Source organism: Xenopus tropicalis, chromosome 9 (assembly GCF_000004195.4).
Source record: "Xenopus tropicalis strain Nigerian chromosome 9, UCB_Xtro_10.0, whole genome shotgun sequence".
Classification (NCBI taxonomy): Eukaryota; Metazoa; Chordata; class Amphibia; order Anura; family Pipidae; genus Xenopus; species Xenopus tropicalis.
In genome coordinates, this window is record NC_030685.2 from 68,798,289 (window position 1) to 68,821,106 (window position 22,818).

At 38.8% G+C, this 22,818-nt stretch overlaps 1 protein-coding gene across 2 annotated transcripts in view; it reads left to right on the forward strand.

Moving 5' to 3' along the window:
- lrp2 (LDL receptor related protein 2) overlaps positions 1-22,818 on the forward strand; it is a 111,155-nt gene that overhangs the window by 70,255 nt on the left and 18,082 nt on the right. For both annotated transcript variants that reach the window (XM_012971045.3, XM_002936756.5), the window contains 17 exons: positions 624-827; positions 3,715-3,957; positions 4,768-4,893; positions 5,992-6,111; positions 7,647-7,778; positions 9,730-9,931; positions 10,261-10,556; positions 11,275-11,791; positions 12,564-12,716; positions 13,019-13,189; positions 15,239-15,462; positions 16,632-16,809; positions 17,546-17,742; positions 19,172-19,417; positions 19,663-19,791; positions 20,982-21,101; positions 22,002-22,118. In XM_012971045.3, the coding sequence (XP_012826499.2) occupies positions 624-827; positions 3,715-3,957; positions 4,768-4,893; positions 5,992-6,111; positions 7,647-7,778; positions 9,730-9,931; positions 10,261-10,556; positions 11,275-11,791; positions 12,564-12,716; positions 13,019-13,189; positions 15,239-15,462; positions 16,632-16,809; positions 17,546-17,742; positions 19,172-19,417; positions 19,663-19,791; positions 20,982-21,101; positions 22,002-22,118 (3,375 nt within the window). The remainder of the gene's footprint in view (positions 1-623; positions 828-3,714; positions 3,958-4,767; positions 4,894-5,991; positions 6,112-7,646; positions 7,779-9,729; positions 9,932-10,260; positions 10,557-11,274; positions 11,792-12,563; positions 12,717-13,018; positions 13,190-15,238; positions 15,463-16,631; positions 16,810-17,545; positions 17,743-19,171; positions 19,418-19,662; positions 19,792-20,981; positions 21,102-22,001; positions 22,119-22,818) is intronic.

Consider the following 22,818-nt stretch of genomic DNA (forward strand, 5'->3'; position numbering starts at 1 on the left):
CCCAATTTTTTCCCGCTCCTCCCTTGCTGTACACCTGCTTGCAGGGGTCAATGCTGGCAGGGGTCAATTTTCCACAGGGACAGGGAACTTGAATTGAGTAGTGATGAGCGAATCTGTCCCGTTTCGATTTGCCAAAAAAATTCTGAATCTACTGTAATTTGTGAATCTTTTGAAAGATTAGTGAAATGGTGAAATGTCATTACGATTTTTTGATGTGCGTCATTTTTTTTCCACGCCAAATTTTGTTGCCTGTTTCCCCTGAAACAGTGACTGATGGCAACCATAGAGTATATCTTAACAACCTCACAAGAACCAAACATGGAGTATCTTCAGTTTCCCTGTTTAGCCCAAGAAATAATAAAAACCACACTTCTTTGTGATTATAATAATAATCAAAAAGTATGTATAGCACCAGCCCTATTCATAGAACTCATGTTAAACAAGCGGTATACTGCTCCTTTAAGGGTATGTACAGCTTGAGTGCAGGCAGCATAAGCACTTCCATGTACATGCCACTTTTAAATAATCCAAATTATTCTTGGATATAATTTCCAAATGCATATTTTGAATTATGCACTTTTCATTTAATAACAGTGTTATACCGTCTTGTCTTAAATTTCAAGGTCCCAACGGGGCAGAGTGTCAGTGTCCTGCCTCTGGTCGCTGGTACTTGGCCAATAATAACAAGGACTGTATTGTAGACAATGGGACAAGGTGTGAAAATGGCAAGTTTACCTGTCTCAATGGCCGCTGTATTCCTGAGCGACACAAATGCGACAATGACAATGACTGCAGAGATGGCAGCGACGAACTGGAACGTGTATGTGGTACGTGATGATGTACAGTAGCATGTGTGTAATTCTGAATTCACAAGCTGGTGGTTTGTTTTGTCTATCTTCCTATGAGATGCCACCAAAATTCTTCCAGAAATAGTAACTATACAGGTATATGAACTCTTATCCAGAATGCTTGGGATCTGGGCTTTCCCAGATAAGAGATATTTCCATAATTTGGATCTCCATACCTTAAGACTACGAAAAAATAATTTAAGCATTAAATAAAATTAAAGGAACAGTAACACCAAACAAATTAAAATGTATCAAAGTGATTGACTATAATGTACTGTTCCCCTGCACTGGTTAAAGTTGTGTGTTTGTGACAGTAACACTACTATAGTTTATAAAGATACCCTGCTGTGTAGCCATTCAATAGGGCAAAAGGAAAAGGTTACATAGAAGATAACAAATAAACTCTGTAGAATACATAGATGTTTCATCTGTTACCTGCTGGTTAACCTGTGCCTTTTCTCCTTTTTCCAGCTTGAATGGCTGCCCCCATGGCCACACTGCTTATTTATATAAACTATAGTAGTGTGTCTGCAGCCAACACAGCAGTTTTACCAGTGCAGGGGAAAAGTACATTATATTTTAATTACTTTGAAACTCTTTCACTTTTTGGTGTTACTGTTTCTTTAATAAGATTGTTCTGCCTTAAATAAGGATTAATTATATCTTAGTAAGGGTCAAGTCAAGGTACTGTTTTATTATTACAGAGAAAAGGGAATAATTTAACCATGAAATAAACCCAATAGGACTGTTCTGCCCCCAATAAGGGGTAATTATATCTTAGTTGGGATCAAGTACAATGTACTGTTTTATTATTACAGAGAAAAAGGAAATCAATTTTAAAAATTAGAATAATTTGATTAAAACTGAATCAATCTACCATCTACAATCTACCATTAATGAAAGGGTTTCTGAATAATGGATCCCATGTATTTGCTTTAACACCTAAAATTTATAGGGGATTTCATATAACTTACAAATAAAGGTGGCAAGTTAAAGAGACAGAATTGTTCATATTAAAAAAACAAGGTTTATTTCTTTATTCCACGCTAAAAACAGCTAATTTCCTATTGACAATCATGTTTTTAAAGGCTGTATATCATTAGGCCTTGATGTAGCTCAAGTACTCAACTCGCCCTGTTTGAACATAGGGATCCCATTCCCTTTTTGGACAATGGTACATGATGATTGTTTATGCCAAGCGATTACCCAGTGCCAAAGATTAATTATATTAGCCTGGATATTGCTGAACTGACCCACCCTAAATATGCTCAGGTGTGTGACATCTGGGTCATATTCTTTATTTGTCTTAACTTGCCAACCCCACTGGCAGAGGCCGAGCCAAGAATGCCGTGTGTTGGGGATAATCTTGTGTTACATTTTTCTTGCCAGTCGCTGGTTGGCATTCACAGAAAGAAAGAATGTGTTCCCACTTTTTATCCTTCTTAATCAACTTACCCATCTCAATTTACACGGATCAAAGATGCATTTACTCGCAGTATTTTTGCTTTTGAAATATTTATATAATTACTTTGGATATTTTATTACTATGGTAATTTAGATTACTAGATTGCTATTTTTGTTTTGACTTCAAAACTTTTGTTTGGTCTACTTTTTAAACATGCACTGTATTCTTAGAAGAATTAAGTATACATGGTGCCACTCAACTCAAATTTATCAGATATATGTATGGGACCTGTTATCCAGAATGCTCTGGGCCTAAGGTTTTACGGATAACGGGTCCTAATTTGGATCTCCATACCTTAAGTCCAATAAAAAATCATTTAAACATTAATAGGATTGTTTTGTCTCCAATAAGGATTAATGATTTCTTAGTTGGGATCAAGGCACTGTTTTATTACTTCAGAGATAAAGATAATCCTGGATCCTATAGACATATACATATACACATTTCCTGTGAAGAGATCTTAAAATATAAATTTGGTGCTTGGGGATAGTACATTAAAGGGGTAGTTTACCTTCAATTTGAGTTATAGAATGGCTATTCTTAGCAGCTTTTCAGTTGTTCATCTTTTATTTGTTACTTTTTGAATTATTTGTGTTCTTCTTCTATTTTCCTTTTCTCAAATGGGGCTCACTTACCACAACAGCCAAAAAACTATGGCTGCATGAGGCTTCAATTTAACTGTTTTAATACTTTTTATTTTACCTCTCTATTTAGCCCCCCTACTATTTATATTCAAGCCTCTCACTAAAGCTAATGCCTGTTTGGTAGGTTATTTTGGAAATGACAAACTGCATTAGAACTCTAAGGACAAACACATTGTCACTCTTAGCAACCCTGCACTGGTCCATAATATAGGAATATCAGTAGATTGTTGTACAGGTATAGGACCTATTATCCAGAATGCGAGGGACCTGGGGCTTTCCGGATAAGGGATCTTTCCGTAATTTGGATCTCCATACTAAAAAGTAATTTAAACATCATTTAAACCCAATAGGATTGTTTTGCCTCCAATAAGGATTACTTATATTTTAGCTGGGATCAAGTACAAGGTTCTGCTTTATTATTACAGAGAAAAGGGAAATAATTTCTAAAAATTAGAATTATTTGCTTATAATGGAGTCTGTGGGAGATGGCCTTTCCGTAATTCAGAACTTTCTGGATAATGGGTTTCCAGATAAGGGATCCTATACCTGTATCATAAACTGGCTTTGGGGTGATGTGTATGTGGCACTAAACATTATGCTTCTAATTGTCACAATGGTTTTATTCTGCATGCAGTCCGTTTTGCAGCGGTGTTTGCATTTGAAGGTATAGTATAAAGAGTGAGCTATAATTCCATACAATTATTTCCATTACAATAGCCATTTTCTTATATATACATGCTATTACTTCAATTGGCAGCTTTCCACACATGCCCTTCTACCTCCTTCACATGTGGCAACGGGAGATGTGTGCCTTATCATTACCGATGTGACCATTACAATGACTGCGGAGATAACAGTGATGAGCTGGGCTGTTTGTTCCGCACCTGCGACCCAAACACAGAGTTTACTTGCAACAATGGCAGGTGTATCTCCCGCGCCTATGTCTGCAATGGAGTAAACAATTGCTTTGACAACGGCACATCTGATGAACGGAATTGCCGTAAGTTAACAAACATGTTGAGTTTGTGGTTTTTAAATGTATACTTAAAGGAAAACTATACCCCCAGAATGAATACTTAACCAACAGTTTATATCATATTAAGTGGCATATTAAAAAAATCTTACCAAATTGGAGTATTTATATCAGTAAATATTGCCCTTGTACATCTTTTACTTTGAGCCACCATTTTGTGATGGTCTGTTCCCTCAGAGATCACATGACAGGAAATAACGCAGCTCTAACTGTAACAGGAAGAAGTGTGGGAGCAAAAGACAGAACTTTGTCCATTAATTGGCTGATGTGCCCTAACATGTATTTGCGCCCTGGTTTGTTTGTGTGCACTGTGAATCATATAATCCTAGGGGACAGCCCTTAGTACTTAAAAAGGAAAGTTTCTGTTTAGGATTACCCAGTGTTGAATACTATAAAAAAAACAGGGCTTCACATATGAGCTGTTTTATGCAATATATTTTTATAGAGACCATGTTCAGGGTGTATAGTTTTCCTTTAAATATCTGTAATGGGGTGCAAACCTATTCCTTGTGTGACTGAGAATTCCATGTATTGATAACGAGTCACCTTACAATTCATTGTACGCAAAACTCTTGCACAGTAAATGACCGTGAAATAACGTAGGATTGACTTTTTTTGTGATTCAGATTTAGTTCCTTTGCTCATCCAGTCAGTAAAGAATGGGAATACGTTTCCATACAAACAAGAAGAAAGCCTTCGGACAAGGGTTTACATTGACTGTTGTTAATTTAGGTTGCTCATATATTTGTCATCGCTTGTCCTTTTTTCTCTTTAAAGCTGATCGCACATGTCAACCGGGGTACACAAAATGCCGCAGCACTAACATTTGCATTCCTCGTACCTATCTTTGTGATGGAGATAATGACTGTGGAGATATGAGCGATGAAAGCCCTACTCACTGTGGTGCGTTCTCTAATGGTTCAGTGGGTGGGTAATCACTGGGAACGTTAGATCTTTGCTGTTAACGATAGAAATGAAAGGGGAGAGCAGCACAACATTGCTTTAAATTCCAGTCTCTACACTGAAGTACCATACTATGGAGTTTGGGCTTGTATACAGATATAGAAGGGCTACTTGTGATGCTAGTGATGCAACCCCAATGTTTTGATCAGTTTTTCAGCTTTTTTAAAAATGTGTTTATCTTCCAAAAATCATAAATGAAATGAAGGTATTGTGTTCACCAGCAATGCCTTAAATAGCACCTTCCCATGTGGCATAGGGCAATAGGGAAACAAGGTGAGGATCAGTTTGAGCTCATTTAATAACACCAGAAAACTGTCATGAGACCCTAAACACAATAAAAAAAAATAAAATGTTGGTATTGTCTAGTAAATATGCAAATATTCTGAACAATCATAGAGAATAAGTATATTTTGACTAGATATTGTACTATACAAAACACTGGACAGTCTGTCCATGCTGTCTGCCAAAGTCCACTGATGCACTGGGGGATACACTGTAAGGCTGATATTGGCCAAGCTGCCCATAAATGTCCATTTTTAGCCACCTTTAATATGATCCTGTTGGGCCTTGTATAGGAGACGATGAAGGTTTGAATTTAATATCTGGAGAGAGGAAACTTATGAATGACTTTTCCCCCAATATGTAATAAAAAGCACTAAGTTTGCCCAGGAGCAGGAACCTAGAGCAACCAATTAGATGTTTGCTTTTAAACAGATGATCAGTAAATGCAACCTGCAAATTAGGTGCTATGGGTTACTGCTCCTGGGCAAAATTAGTGCCTTTTATTACATAACCCCATTTGACTTTTACAGAGTCATAATTACATTATTGTTTACATGTATGTGCTTTCCTTGTTCTGTGCCTATTTATATTCATATATGTAAACATGTATAACATTACTGAAAAAGTCCTGCTAAAATGATATGACTGGTATTGACAGTTCCCACTATGACAATGATTCTGGTAATATTTTTTTCATTTTGTCATCTACAATAATAGTAAAAACATTTTAATTATGTGCTTTCTGGACTCTTTCAGTTACCCTGACTTGCACTGAAAGTGAATTCCGTTGCTCCTCTGGGCGCTGCATTCCAGGACACTGGTATTGTGATCAGGGCGTAGACTGCTCCGATGGCTCAGATGAACCACCCACTTGTGGTGAGTTGCACCTTCACTACAGTAGTGAGGGTAGCCTGTTTATAGATTGTCTATATTAAAACTAAGCATAAGGACTTATGCAAAAAGATGTATTTAATGTGATTATATCTAGGACTGTAGTCCTCATTATAAGTAATATTGGGGATAATGTGCCATATGCCCTTCTGTGTACTCTAAGGATATTAAATGGCTTAATGTCCCATCTTTTAATGGGAATTTGGGCTTTTTTACTATGATCTCTACACAAGTGTTATTGCCTCCTTCAACCCCCTTCCAGTTTCAAGACAGAGGACAGGTATGTAAGTATACCTCAAGTTACAAAATGTCTGAAGGTGCCCCTGATACTATATTTTATATATTTAAAATATTTTAAGACTAAAGATATTGTACTTTATTATACAATAAATTAGCTGTGGTGTTGTCATTTTGTACAGGATTTTCTACATATATTATTTAGTTTATTACGTTTTATGAGTTTATTAAAACCTAGCTAGCAAAGATTTAGATTAATTACCTTAACAGCAGGCCTGGCCTGGGTTTATTAATATACAGTACCCTGGCATTTCAAGTACACAGAGGCCCAAAGAGCCCTCTACCAGACCAAAAATAGTGACTGTCTATGGCATCTTACAGCAGTACCTTTGGCATTTGCTAGAACCCACAGATTGCCAGTCTGGGCTTGCTTAGCAGATATGTCAAGGGGGTCACTTTAAAATAAGTAACCCCCCATAACAAGTTTTGTTGGACATATATTAATTACCAGTTATATGACATGATAAGGATAATCATCCAGCTAAATGCCCATTCTATCTATCTATCTATCTCTCTATCTCCATCCTCCCTTAGTGGATAGCACTGCTGCCTTTCAATAAAGGGGTCCTGAGTTTGACTCCAGCTTGGGCATTATCTATAGGGAGCTTGTATGTTGTATGTTCTCCCTGTATCTGTGTAGGTTTCCTCCCACACACCAAAAACATATACAAATATGGGATCCCTCATAGGATCATATAAGGTTCATTTAATGTTTAATGGAGATCCAAATTACAAAAAAAATCCTTATGTATGTTGTATTTTCCATTAATTGTTTTATTAAAGACATTTTTTCAACTTGAAAAAATGCAGAGCCTACATGGCTCCCATAATTTTTATTATACCGGCAGGCTGACTACATAAAGAAATCTTTCTTCCCCTTAAAATGTTGCATGACATTGAAGTCTGCTTTAATTGACTTCACTTATCTGCTTCACATTAGCCAGATGACCTGCGCTATGTAGGAACACCGAACTAGACAGTGATACATTTGTAAAAGATTTAAGAGCGATTCAGATTTGAGGAGAATGTAGGTAAAATGAGCAGAATAGCATCTTATCAACAAGGACCAGGTTGAAGTCTCCGAGATATTAGCCCTGTTATTTTACATGGAGGAGAGTATACTGTGTGCCAAAGAATGGCCTCCTTGTGCGGCACTATCAGCAGATCTCTGCCTCGTCTCTTGCCTTAACAATTGCTCATTGTATATCTTTCTCCCTCTGTAGTTGCCCATGTGCGGACTTGTTCAAGTGACCAGTTCAGGTGTGACGATGCCCGCTGTATCCCAGCATCTTGGATCTGTGATGGAGATAATGACTGCGGTGATATGAGTGATGAAGATCAAAGGCACAATTGTGGTAACAGCTTAGCTCTCAGATACAAAGATTTGTGCTTACAGTCGTGCTTAAATAAGGAATGCTTTTTGGTTTGAAACAGGAGTAGGTTTCATCAACAGCAATCAGAAATATACCAAATATATAGCTTTATCAATAAATACAATTAAAGGGCTGCTATGATCAACATGATCAAACATTTATTCACCACTGTGATGGCATAAGAAAGTGTGATTTTATTGTTATGTTTTTCTCTCTGACAAAGAAGCCATATGAATGAGATTCTTGATATACTGTATCTAATAGACTGAAAGCATAGCAGTGCAAAGGAAAGGACACCACAGCATTTAAAATCTACAGGAAACATATAAAGGGACAGTATTGCTGCATTGTTTTTTATGTACCTAATTCTAATTATTGCTGGCTCATTATACAGTTTTAGCCTCCCTTAGGCTAGTGGAACATTAGGCTTGATCTCTCTCTGTGTAGACTTCTGCTCCCTGTTCTGTACACACTGACCTGCATGGCATCAGCCTGTCAGTGATCCGAAGAAGGACTTTACTCGCACACCCTGGCGCTCCGGTGGTCAAGAGCTTGGTGCACAATGCTGGATGGATCGGCACCCTACCACACAGCCAAGAATAGGAAAAAGGCACTGGAACTCAGAGCAATTACTATCAGGGCTTGCCCTGCTTTTTCCTATTATCAGCCTGTTAGTGCACACAAGAGCAAATTTCAGAGAGAAATGCATGCATGCCGAAACCCAGCCTGTCTGTGCACTGACTGGCTGATGCCATGCCTGTCAATGCATACAGAACACAGAGCGAGAGTCAGCTTGTGGAACCTTTATTGTGTTTTTATTTTATTTACAAGGCAGGAGGGGACGAGGTCTTTGTTGGCAAGTAGGTATACTTTTATGTCACTGGGAGTTAAGCCAGTTGACTGGAGCTATAATGGTACTGTTTACCATTCTTTTTTAAATAATTATTTTTATTGCTTTAAAGACAGAACAGAAAAAGAGGACAAACACCAATGGGATTACTGATCAATTTCTGAGTTTGGGAATTTTAGAGTTTTTAAAATGAACACTTATTTATTTAAAAATCTGAATATAAAAAAATAATAAAGTAGAAAAAACTCAAATACCTTGAATTTGTGAAAAAAAACTGCTAGTTTACACTTAGGGCAGCAGACACTGGAATGCATATTGGCTCCATACATTGTTGCTTTTGCACCTTTTTATACCACATAAATCTGTGCTAGCAAGGGAATTCCCTTGTACTAGGGAAAATAGCAATTTAAAAATTTATGACAATTTATGAGAGTTTAGTAAACTGATTCCTGCTAATTACAAGACTAACATTTCAACATCTCGCCAGGGGTTCACTGGAACTAACCATTGCAGCTTTTTGTTAAAGGCAAACTCCACCAAAACACAACTTAAGCTTTTTGAAAAGTAAATATAATAAATAAATCAACTTTGCAATATACATCAGTTAAAAGATGCAGTCTTTTCAAGATTTTTAATGTAATAATATGGTTTGGAACCTAAACCTGGCCCCCTGTTCTCCTGCTGATATTTTAGCCCCTCCTCCCCTGCCAGGTTTTAGAATGATGCAGAAATAGAAGAACTTTTTTGCAGTTGGATTTCAGCATATAAAGTAGTATTTATTCATAGTTTTTGAAGGAACAGATACAGTGATATATTAGGTGTTTCTGCGTTGTGTGGGGCTCTTTAATAAATTTTGGTTCAGAAGCTGGAGTTCCCTGCATATTATTTGGATAACCTACCCTGCAGTAACTAAAAATGATCAACAAGGTTTTTATGCAGCAATCAGCTGATCGTGCCATACGTGTTCTGCCAGTCCAAGGCCCTATTTACCTTCTTCTTTGCTCTGTTCCCACCCTGTAAGCAACCATGCAGAATCCTCACCATTTATTTTACCTACTTGTATCCATTTTTTCTGGTTTTCAGCCAACCGTAGCTGTGCACCGACAGAGTTTACTTGCATAAACAACAGGCCTCCAGAGAGAAGGTGCATCCCTCAATCCTGGGTGTGCGACGGAGATGCCGATTGCTCTGATGCCTATGATGAACATCAGAACTGCACGAGAAGGTCCTGCTCAAGCAGTGAATTTGCCTGTGCCAATGGACTGTGTGTCCGTAGCAACTTCAGGTAATTTAAAAGAGTCGTCACAATACTATATAAGAATTGGGCAGTAGCAGTTACTTGTCATGGCTACAAAAAACAGACAATACTGATGATTTACTGATAACTGTCTCTATGTGTCTTTTAGAAGAGGCAATTCCCAGTATTGTCTTTGGTAGGGTATTTTCTGGGGTTTAGTGTGTCTTCACCCATAATGAGAATGTGAGAATGAAAATTATAGTTCTATTCAAGCTTAAAGTTGGGAAGAAGGAACATAGAAGTTTTGGAAAATACCATTCAGTACACAGAGAATAATTGATTTTCTAATCTTCCCAATGAATGGTGTTATCTTGCAGGTGTGACAGACGGAATGATTGCGGAGACGGCAGTGACGAGAGAGGCTGTATTTACCCGACCTGTCAGCAGCAGCAATTCACCTGTCAGAATGGCCGATGTATCTCTAAAGCCTTTGTCTGTGATGGGGACAATGACTGCGGAGATGAGTCCGATGAGCTGGAGCATACGTGCACTACATCAGAGGCTACCTGCAACCCGCACTACTTTAAATGTGACAATTTGATCTGTATTGCACAAGGCAGCGTCTGCAATGGAAATGATGACTGTGGCGATAACAGTGATGAGAAAGCGTGTGGTATGTGGAGTATTTCACTTATGTGTTCGTAATGGCACTAAAAGAGCACCAGAATGGCAGTCATCTTATAGGATGGACCCATTTAAGTCTAGATCTGTTGATGCCTAATACACTCTGGTCACTGCCAGCCAAGAGGCCCAAAGATCAGAGATGCACTGATCTTCAAAGCTCATAATGGCCAAACTGCCTTACAATATTGGTGCATGTAGCACTACCTTAAAGGATAAATAATGTAAAACTGATGAGTGAATGTGAATGTAAATTGCAATTGTAAATTGTAAAGTGCTTAGAATAGCACTCTCATTAATTTTACATTACATCACTTGTATGTATGTATGTATAATGTTATTTATAAAGCTTCACAAGGGTACACAGCGCTGTACAATCTTACAAAATACAAAATTACACACAGGGAGGATAGGTGTTATAATAAATAAATACAATAAATATATATAAATGCACAGGGAATAAGTGCCATGTGGTATGAGACACAGTAGGAAGGAGGTCCCTGCCCTGTAGAGCTTACAATCTACTTATTTTAAAGGTTTATTTATCCATATCAGTCAACCAATCTTTCATGGGTTTACGCAAAATCCTGAACTTCTATGAATGGAATGCTACTAAAATTGTGATGTATGTTTGACTTAGGCATTATACTTTGCTAATGATCTTGCATTATTTGATTGATTTCCACACTGCTTTATTTACACTTTGATAGGTATAAATGAATGCAACGACCCTTCCATCAGCGGCTGTGATCACAACTGTACAGACACACAGACAAGCTTCTTCTGTACTTGCCGACCAGGATACCGGCTTATGTCAGATAAACGAACCTGTGATGACATTGACGAGTGCAGTGAAACACCTTCTGTATGTAGTCAGATTTGTGAGAACACCGCCGGTTCCTACATCTGCAAGTGTGCCCCCGGCTACATACGAGAGCCCAATGGGAGAAACTGCCGACAGAACAGCAACATCAATCCTTATCTTATATTCAGTAACCGTTACTATCTGAGGAACCTCAGCCTTGATGGTCAGTCCTACTCGCTTATTTTGCAAGGTCTGAGCATTGTTGCGGCTCTGGACTTTGATCGGGTGGAGAGCAGACTGTATTGGATTGATGCTGGAAGAAGGGTTATTGAGAGAATGTTCCTAAATGGCACAAATAAGGAAACTATTATTAATAATGACATTCCTGCTGGGGAAGGATTGGCCGTTGATTGGATTGGCAGGTAATTAGAACTTGTTAAGATCAATTCCCATAAATGTGCTGTCTAACAGTAGATACAACTCAATCAGATCCTACTGACTTTTTTAAGCTAATGCCAGACTTTGATTCTTTGATTCTTTTGATTCTTTGATTCCCAGGTTGCAACTTTTGCTTTTGGCTGCCCACTTCCTTTTCTATGTCCTTCAGTATGTCAGAGGGTGAAGCTGCCTTAAATAGTGCCACTTAGAATGCAATATAGAAAACTTTACCATACCTGAGTAAACAGCCATAGAAGCTCCCTCTGTTTGGTTAAGATAGCAGCTGCCATTTTAGCTTGTACTGACTTCCAGGCAGCAGCCTGCAGGCCCCAAACAATTTTAATCTCAGATTTATGCAGAGATGGGAGGGGGAGAAAGCAGAGGGGAGGGGAAGAGAAGGGGGAGGAGCAAACTGATCAGACCAGTGCTGTGCCCTGAATGGGTTTTCCAAACTAGGAAAACTGGACAGGACTCTGGGATACTGACACGGTTAATAGGCAATTGCCGATTGTCATAGCCCCGCCCCTTGACATCACCAGCCCACCCGTGATGTCACTGCCTGCCCCTGCCAGGAGTAAGAAGCTGTGGCAAGCCTAAACACAGGCCAGAGACATGCAGTAGCAGAAAGTCACCCACATAGGTGGCAGTGAGAAGGACAGATGCCTGAGACTGTGCAGTGAACATTATACAAACCGATGATAAGTATGAAACTTTACTGCTGTCTTATTGATAACCAACATTTCTTTTGATGTATAGGAAAATATACTGGTTGGACTCGTATAAAGACTGCCTTAACGTCGCCGACCTGGACGGGAGGTTTCGGAAAAAGCTAATTGATCGCTGCATTGACGCCAATAATACTTTCTGCTTTCAGTATCCTAGAGCAATTGTTGTTCATCCCAAAAAAGGGTAAGCAAATTTTTATTGTCCATTTTTCCAAAAATACAAAATGTCGCAATGTTATATGTGAGAGGTAAAAAGATAAAAGGTGCAAAGTTCTCCCAAGGTCTAGTAACTGATAGCAACCAATTAATTGTTTGCCTTCAAACAGCTGACTAGTAAATGCTGCCTGCTGATTGGTTGATGTGGAATCTGTTGCTACATGACCCCGTAAACCCCCAAAGTGCATTATATAGAACCCATGAATTTACATTGTGAACTGCTGGAGAATATCGTGTCCTAATAACCTTGTATTCCCTGTTATTTACTAGATATGTGTATTGGACAGACTGGGCAGACAAACCCTTTATCGGCAGAGCGGGAATGGACGGCAAGAACAAAACGGTTATCATCTCAACTAAGATAGAATGGCCGAATGGACTCACGATAGATTATACCAACGACATGCTGTACTGGGCTGATGCCCACCTAAACTACATTGAGTACGTACATAGAGAAGAATAAAGCAACTCGGTAACTGCTCATACAACATTTTGATGGCAATATCCTTTCTAAGGTGTCCTTTTACTAAAGCTCCTACAACTTGTCTATAACTCGTCACCCATTCACACAAATGAACGCAACAAATTTATTTGCATAAGCCAATTTTAGTGTTACTTTGGGTGCCCTTGCAAGTCAACACCATGGTGTCATGGTGCCATGGTGAAGAACACAACACTAATGAATAGCTTTTAAAGGAGTGGTTTACCTTTAAATTAACTTTTAGTATATTATACAATGTCCTATTTCTACTAACTTTGCAATTGGTCTTCATTGTTTAATTTTTTTTATAGTTTTTTAATGATTTGACAGCTTTCGAATGGGGTCACTGATCCTGGCAGCAAAAAACTATTGCACCGTGAACTTACAATTTTCTCGTTATTATTATTATTACTTTTTATTACTTATCTTTCTATTTAGCCCTCCCTTCTATATGTATTTCTGTCTCTCATTCAACCCACTGCCTGGTTGCTAAGGTTAAGAAGACCCTAGCAACCAGATATGGCGAAATTCTGATGAACAAAAACTTATATAACTAAAAAAAAAAAAAAAAAATGAAAACCAATTGCATATTGTCTCAGAATATCAATGTATACATCATACTAAAAATGAATTTAATGGTGAACAACTTCTTTAAGAACTATCAATAAGTTGTATTAGTAAAGTAAATATTAACCCTTTATCAATGTAATGTTGATTTTGAATCCATGTTTTATCAGTGATAAATGAAATCACTGATAAAACGTGTAGATATAATACTTGCCCAGTTAGGCTCACTAATGTTCTTTGGTCCTATTATAAACAGAAATGACACCTCAACCTCTATACAATTGGTGGTGTTAATTTATATAATGTCACTCTCGGAGTAGTGATAGAAACTGACCTCTGTTTTGGGATGATTTGGCAATAATACTGGTCCTAGTAAACGGGGATGTGAAAATATGTGATATCATATGTGTGACCAAAAATCCACCATGGCAGAAGTAAGAGCAGTTTAGTAAACCAGCTCTGGCATTATTTCTGGCACAAATTATTATGATTCGATGTTGAACTTTAGTAAACGGACCCCTAAAGCAGAGAAGGACTTAACCTCTAGGGTTTATCTCTGTATACAGGATTTCCAATTCTGCAGCACATTAATATTGCATGGGTACAAATAACTGTGTTTCTCTAAGACTAAATATGAGATGGGCATGACTGGTCATGTATGCAGCAGAATACGGTGGGAACCAGCATTCTTACTGGAGAATTCTTGTATCTGCACATACAGTCACTAGGTGGCATCATAACAAAACCTATACATGTATTAGCATTCAATAGCAGCAGTTAATATTGTTAAATGTGTAACACTTTACTAACATTCTTGCTTCCCTATACTACACAGATGTAGTTTATCTACATCTTCCACCATTCTTCAACCCAACCATTCTTCAACTATACCACCTAAACACTGCTGGTCCCTATAAAAATATATTACATAAAACTGCCCATATTTAAAACACCATTTTTTATTAATTAAAATGTTTAATGAAAAACATTATTATATGTCACGGATTATTCTTATAATAAAACAATGCCATTTTGGGTGTTAATCCCTCCCACTCATAAGGGACTTCATTTCACATGCACAAAGCTAGTGTGCACATACATGCTAAGTTACACCATCCATGAATGGACAGGGCGTGTCTTTTGGTTGCACACTTTTTCCTGTCACAGTTAGAAACTGCATTGTTTCCAGGTCAGGTGATCAGTGAGTGACACACAGACCATCACAAGATGGTTGCTCAAAATGAAGAATGTAAAGATCAAATAATTATTGATATGTTTATGCCAAATTGATTAGTTTTTTTTTTGATAGGTCGCAGATTTTTTGTTTAATGTTTTTTGCAGCAGGGTCAGTGACAGCAGGTTTATATCAGTTTAGCGGCTATTAAAGGAAAGAGAACACTGTGCCATTCAGCCTTTGTCTCAGTAGCATTTCTGTTCTTTAGATACTCTGACTTGGACGGGAGGCACCGGCACACTGTGTACGATGGAAATCTACCTCATCCTTTTGCAATCACTGTGTTTGAAGATAATATCTACTGGACTGACTGGAACACAAGAACTGTGGAAAAGGGAAACAAATATGATGGATCTGGAAGGACCATGTTAGCGAACACCACGCACAGGCCTTTTGATATACATGTCTACCATCCCTACAGGCAGCCTATTAGTAAGTAACCTCAGGGCATTGTGGGTAGGGAGACCAGTGACCAATTCCAAACCTGCTACTCTTGATTTTTTGCTTTCTTTAAAGGAAAACTATACCTCAGAACAATTTAGGTCTCTATAACAATATATTTCACAAGTAAAACTCTGCTTTATCTAAATAAATACACACATACGAATATACTTGCCAGGCTAGTTCAGCCAAGTAGTAGACAGAATTATGTCTTTTACTTCCACACTTCTTCCTGTTACAGTTAGAGCTGCATTGTTTCCTATCATGTGATCTCTGAGGGAGCGCACAGCCCATCACTAAATGGCGGCTCAAGGGAAAATATGTAAAAGGGCAATATCTACTGATATATATATATATATTCCAGTTTGGTGAGATTCTTTAATAGGTGGCTTAACATAATATAAACTACCTGTTGGTTAAATATTCATTCTGCAGGTATAGTTTTCCCTTCATATTTATCTTTGTGCATATCACCACCAGACTTAGCTCTGCCTGTAAGAAAGAGAAGAGGGCTTCAGCAAGCCACCTGTTAGCCAGGGCTTACAAATAGAGACAGCAAGGACAAAGAAGTGTAGGGGGCTTGGGGGAGTTCCATACTAATGTTTCAATATTATGTATTCACAAACAAATATTATGTATGTATATGAAAGAAACATGGGCTCATTTGAAAAAAATAAATAAAATGTCAGTGGCAAAACTATAGAGGTAGCAGATGTGGAGTTGTGGAGGGACTGTAGTACAGTGGGGCCCAGACTGCCAGGTTTGCTTCCTCTGTGGTTGTGGAAATCCTCTCTCACTGTCAGGTAAGATGTGAGCCGGCATACAGGGAGGGGGTGGCTACTGTTTCCTGTGCGCTCTGGGCCTCTCTGAAGATTATTAAATATGGGGGGGGGCAGCACTGTGAACATAGCCACTGCAAAATGCCATTTATTGGGGCTTTTCCACGTCATGGAAATTGCATGGTGGGCTCTTGCTCTGTCATTAATAGCCAAAATAATATCTTTTTTCTTGGGTTCCTGTGGGTAACAACAAATAATATGTTAGTAGTAATTCTGCCCTACATGACAATGTCATAGACTTAAAACAACATTGAATTAAGCAGAAACTGCAAAGGGTTTTTATCCCCCTGCAAATGACTCTTTGTTCTAAACCATTTTTAGCAAACAACCCCTGTGGCCGGAACAACGGTGGCTGCTCCCACTTGTGTCTCATAAAAGAAGGGGGTCAAGGATACACCTGCGAATGTCCGGACAATTTCTTGGCGGTGCAGTTTGGATCAGTGGTGCGTTGCCTCCCAGCATGTTCCAGTACTCAGTTTTTATGTGCAGACAGTGAAAGGTATGTTTGAATGACTGTCAGGTCATTTCCCATCATGCATCAGTGGGCAGTTTATAGGTGCAGATGGACGTATGCTTGACTGACTAACAGGACTTTTTCCCATCATGTTCTTGTACTCAGATTTTGTGTGTAGGTAGTGACACTTAAAATTAAATGACTGACTCTGTTCCTACCATCACACCCTATTACTCAGTTGTTATGTGCAGTTATGCTTCCCATAATCAACAAGCAGTGATGTACGATTACCTGGTACACTTTCATTTCATTGTTGAATTTATATTAGACTGATCAAAAGTAACTGTTGATTGGTTGTTATAGGTTAATCATCTCCTATATGCTGCAAATGTCATTAACCTCCATATGTAATACAAGGAACTAAGTTTGCCCAGGAGCAGTAACCCATAGCAACCAATAATAAGTTTGCTTTAAACAGGTGACCAGCAAATTCTACCTGATGATTGGTTGCTGTGGGTTGCTGCTCCTGAGCAAACTTAGTGCCTTTTATTTCATAACCCCTAAAGAGTCTTAAGTTTACCAACATCTAGTAACCTATAGCAACCTATAGTACCTGCTGATTGGTTGCTGAGGGTTACTAGACATGTGCAAACTTAAGACCTCTTATTGTATAATCCCCATAGTATTTTATGTTTATTGCTTGTATTAAATTTCTCAAACTCAATGTACACACATAATGAAAGGGTTAATTTGGGTAACCATTTCTCGCAAATCCTTGTAGATGTATCCCAATCTGGTGGAAATGTGATGGCCAGAGAGACTGCAGAGATGGCTCAGATGAACCAGCTACCTGCCCTCAGAGATACTGCCGCGTCGGCCAGTTCCAGTGTAATGACGGAAACTGCACAAGTTCTTTCTTCATGTGCAATTCTTACCCTGACTGCCCAGATGGCTCAGATGAGGATCAAATACTTTGTGGTGAGTACAGAAACATTGTAATAATCTCATATTTACTTTGTAACAAATGCCTATTCTTTTTTGTACAGGTATGGGACCTGTTATCCAGAATGCTCGGAACCTGGAGTTTTCTGGGTCTATCCATAATTTTGATCTCCATATTTTGTCTAATAAAAATTATAAATAATAATAAAATAAATAAACCCAATAGGATTATTTTACCCCCAACAAGGAATAATTATGTACAAGGTACTCTTTTATTATTATAGAGAAAAAGGTAATTATTTTATTAAAATGGAGCCTATGGAAGACGGTTATCCTGCAATTCAGAGCATTCTGAATAATGAGTTTCTGGATAACAGAACCCATACCTGTATTGCCACTGATATATGTTTATGTATTGTGCTTACTGAATTCTTTTACAAAACATACAAAACCTAGTTTATCTGTTTCAGCCTCCCAGTATTCCATTGTACACTGAGACAATACCATTCTGTACCCCATAATTTATCTATGCCAAGACCATACCCCTGATTTTCAGGGCACCCCCGAAATCTTATTCATATTTCTATCTTGAAGTCAAAGCACAATATATATTTATACGTAATTGTTTATTGTGTGTCCAGACAAGGCATCAGTTTGTATAGCCATGCTGGACTCTATGATTTCTGAGCCCTGAAAACAACCTAAGGGAGGTTCTAAATATCCTTCCTGTAAGGCTCAGGTTCTCCTCAAATTTTAGGGCTGATCCACAGTGACAGTTGATGGGCTGTCTGAAGGGTAATATTTGCCCTTAATGTAAACATAGCTATAGCAGTGTGACTGTTCTAACAATGGTTTTACACACCTGCAAAACTGCTATGAGCTAAGCAGGACTGACCATCTGAGGTGCCAGAGAAGGGGGCCTGGACCCCAAAAGTCTAAAAGCCATTGATTTATAGAGCTCAAACAACATTTTCAATTTTTAATTGCAGAGGTAAGCTCAGTACTTTACTTGCACATTTGCATTTTACATATAAGTGGGGACAGTCTTGTTGCTTTATTCTCTCTATATCCTATGGCTGAAGTATAATTGGTGGCCAGTAACTTACAGCAGTTTTGTCATTGTTGCCTTTGCAAAAAATAAATGTGCTGAATATGGTAATTCCCATCAGTAATGTATAGAAGCAATGCTGTGTTAAATGTGTATTTTAATTATTATTTGACCTTAAGCTGCAAAAAACTTACATTTCTTGTCCTAAGTCACCTTCTGTAGATCGAGTCTGTTAGCTGCTTGCAATTTATTCCCAACCAGCCATTGTCAAGAAGCCTGCTGTAGTATGAGTACTGCTATGTTTCTATTATTTTCTTCACTTCAAGTTGATAGTAGGACAGACCCTAAACCTGGCCTATGATATCATATGTGTTAGTCTCTATGTTGGGGGGTCTCTCAATAGTATATCCCTTGCAGCCAACCATCAGTGTGACACCCACCAATGGCAATGTGCAAACAAGCGCTGTATTCCCGAGTCGTGGCAGTGCGATCAAGAGGATGACTGTGGAGACAACTCTGACGAAGACAGCGCCCACTGCTCTACCCGAACCTGTAACCCTGGGCAATTCCGATGCAACAATGGACGCTGCATCCCACAGAGCTGGAAATGTGATGTGGATGACGACTGCGGAGATCACTCGGATGAGCCTTTTCAAGAGTGCAGTAAGAGAACATTCTGTGTTAAATAAATGAGACATTGCATAGCCTGGCAAATGTGTCTCTAATGGCTGCATAAATCAGCCACCACTTCAGGGGTCATAGGTTGGGGATGCTTATTTTAAAACATTACTTTTCAATGTGCATGTGTGTATACACTAGGTTTGCCTGTAGCTTCAAATTGGTGTTTAGCCTCAAATTGGAGTTTTTATTGCTTTCTACCTTGTCTAATGACAATCCCTTCTTTTTAGTGGGGCCTGCCTATCGTTGTGATAACCACACAGACTTTGACTGTAGGACCAACTATCGCTGTGTCCCAATGTGGAGTGTGTGCAACGGTTATGACGACTGCCGAGACAACTCGGATGAACAGGGCTGCGGTGAGTTTAATATTTGTATTTTCAATTTTCTTAAGCTATTAGTCATTATATATATATATATATATATATATATATATAGAGAGAGAGAGAGAGAGAGAGAGAGAGAGAGAGAGAGAGGGGGGGGGGGGGGAGTGAGAGAGCACATTAAAGCTTCCCATTAATGCTATGAGTGTGTATTGGTGCAAATACTGTACATTTCATGAATGGCATCAATTCATGCTCAATTTTGAGTCCGTTTTAAAGCTTTGTGCTTGTGATCTACTGTAGATTCTGGCAAATGCCAGAGGGGCTGCTGTAAGATGCCATAGACAGTCACTATTTATAGGCTGCTGGGGGGCTGTTTGGGCCTCTGTGTACAAGAAATGCCAGGACCTAACTTGAATCCCAGTTTGAACCTGAGCTTAGCTCATATCAAACACAGGAGAGGAAACTCCTCTGTCTGCCTATTGTGAGATTTTGATTCTGACCAACCTAGAAATGATCAGGTGCCTACAATTTTGTGACAAATTGCATACATGTTGGGCAACTGCATCACTGGGTTTTGTGGCAGTGGCTTGGTCACGCATAAAAAGATTTGTTTGTCTAGGCCAACAATTACATTTTATATAGGGGCCAATGCAGACCTGTTAGGAGAGGACCACACCATGGGCCATTGTGGTCTTCACCTGACAAGGTTTTTAAACCTGACCAATAGAACTATGACCTAAGACCAGCTAAATATCAATCAGGCAAGATGTCTGTTTAGCCCCATCCATAAGCTAATGACCCAGTCTAAAGAGGCTGATTTGGCAGCTTACACTGGTGCTTTGATATCAATGGGAATATCTGTTATAGCATTGGAGGAGCTGTAACAATGCCAATGTTGTTACTGTAGCATCAGTTATTTATATTTCCTGTATTTACCATTTATTAATCTGAATTTTCTACAGTGATTAGGGCAGAAGTTTATGGTTTGTAATTACAGGTATTAATCACATTATTATTTTGTCAGCATGTTTCCTAATCCTACATTGTTCTTTTATTACGCTCCATAAAACCAGTTCAGCGATTTTATTCCCATATGAAACCGCAGAATACTTACAACGCAGGGCATTATGCCAGCTCTTATTAAACCATTAAAGGATTAATGTAATATGTGCATAACTATTATAGCCTTGTATATCCTAACTGCGAGTGATTGGAATTTACAGAGCAAAGGACTTGTGATCCTCGGGGAGATTTTCGCTGTGATAATCATCGCTGTATTCCATTGCGTTGGAAGTGCGATGGAGATAATGACTGCAATGACGGGTCTGACGAACGCAACTGCAGTAAGTATAGAGATTAACTAGACTAGGTTTCCTTCTCTATACTGTAAATGGAAAGACCGGTGTGCTTATCGGCACGGCTGAGCAAACTACCACATTCAGGGCAACAGTAATAATAAATCGTGATTTATCTAGAAACCTGGGCCAGCCTTGGGCACAAACCACATTGGCAACCTATTCAGAGTTTTATATTGTGTTTTTCTCAACCCATTAAAAGCTCTTGGGCTGGAAGGGGGGAGATAAAGGGACACTTTAGCTTTGTGGCAGAGGGGCCTCCTGCGGGCCTTTTGGCCAGGGAGGTTGGGAACAAAGGACTTTTGGAAGGAAAGCAGGCCTGAAGATTCTGAATAATTTTGTGCCTTTTGTCCAGGTGACCTGGAGTTTTTAGGGACTTTTTTAAGGCTGAGTCATTGCACCCAGATGTTGCTGCAGTACAATCCCCAGCATCCATGTTATCAGGGGTTAAGGAAAGTTGGGAGCTAAAGTAATGTGAACATTGCAGGCTTAAAGCATCAAACACTTAAACAGAAACAATGCTTATTGGGGAATCCTCTTGCATCCTATGGTTGCTGCACCTACTATGGGAAGAAAGTTTGTTAAAAAAGCAGTCCAGATTCATGGATAAGACACTTTTAGTCCTCCAGCTGTCTATGAACTACAACTAAAACCCAATTACTGGTAGTATTTCCACTTTTAGGGGTCTGGGCCCCATGGTAACGACACATGATGCAGGAGTGGAAGTTACACCCTAAAACCAGTTTTTTAATTGCACATAAATATAGAGATTATTCAATACTCAAACTTACTACACTATATAGGATTGTTAAATTAACCCCTTGTGATGGCGAGCTGGTGGATTACCTGGATGGATTAATCATATTTAATCATAATATCTCATATCAGGTCCAAGGGAGTGCACAGAAAGTGAATTCCGCTGTGACAACCTGCGTTGCATTCCTGGGCGCTGGATCTGTGATCATGATAATGACTGTGAAGACAATTCAGATGAAAGAGATTGTGGTAAGGAATGGCCATATTATACTTTGCCTTCTTATAGTCCATGGTCGTACCTTCTGCTGATGATGGTTTTTATTTGGCAAAGGTGTGTGTAGATAAAAATTGACCACTAGTGAAGAACCATCTTCTGTGGTCATTGGTCCTCTGAGAATAGTTGTACCCCTCAACCCATTGGACCAGGGTAATCTTTGACCCTAATAAGTGTTCATTTTAAAAGGAAAGCTAAACCACCACAAAAGATTCATAGAAATCATGGACCTTAAGCCCAGGACTGAAGTACCTTCTTACATAGTTACATAGTTACATAGTTACATAGTTACATAGGGTTGAAAAAAGACCAGTGTCCATCAAGTTCAACCCATCCAAGTAAACCCAGCACCCACAACCCACACCTACCAATCTATACACTCGCATACATAAACTATAAATACAACCAGTAGTACTAACTGTAGATATTAGTATCACAATAGCCTTGGATATTCTGATTGATCAAGAACTCATCCAGGCCCCTCTTAAAGGCATTAACAGAATCTGCCATTACCACATCACTAGGAAGGGCATTCCACAACCTCACTGCCCTCACCGTGAAAAACCACCTACGCTGCTTCAAATGGAAGCTCCGTTCCTCTAATCTAAAGGGGTGACCTCTGGTGCGTTGATTGTTTTTATGGGAAAAAAGTACATCCCCCAACTGCCTATAATC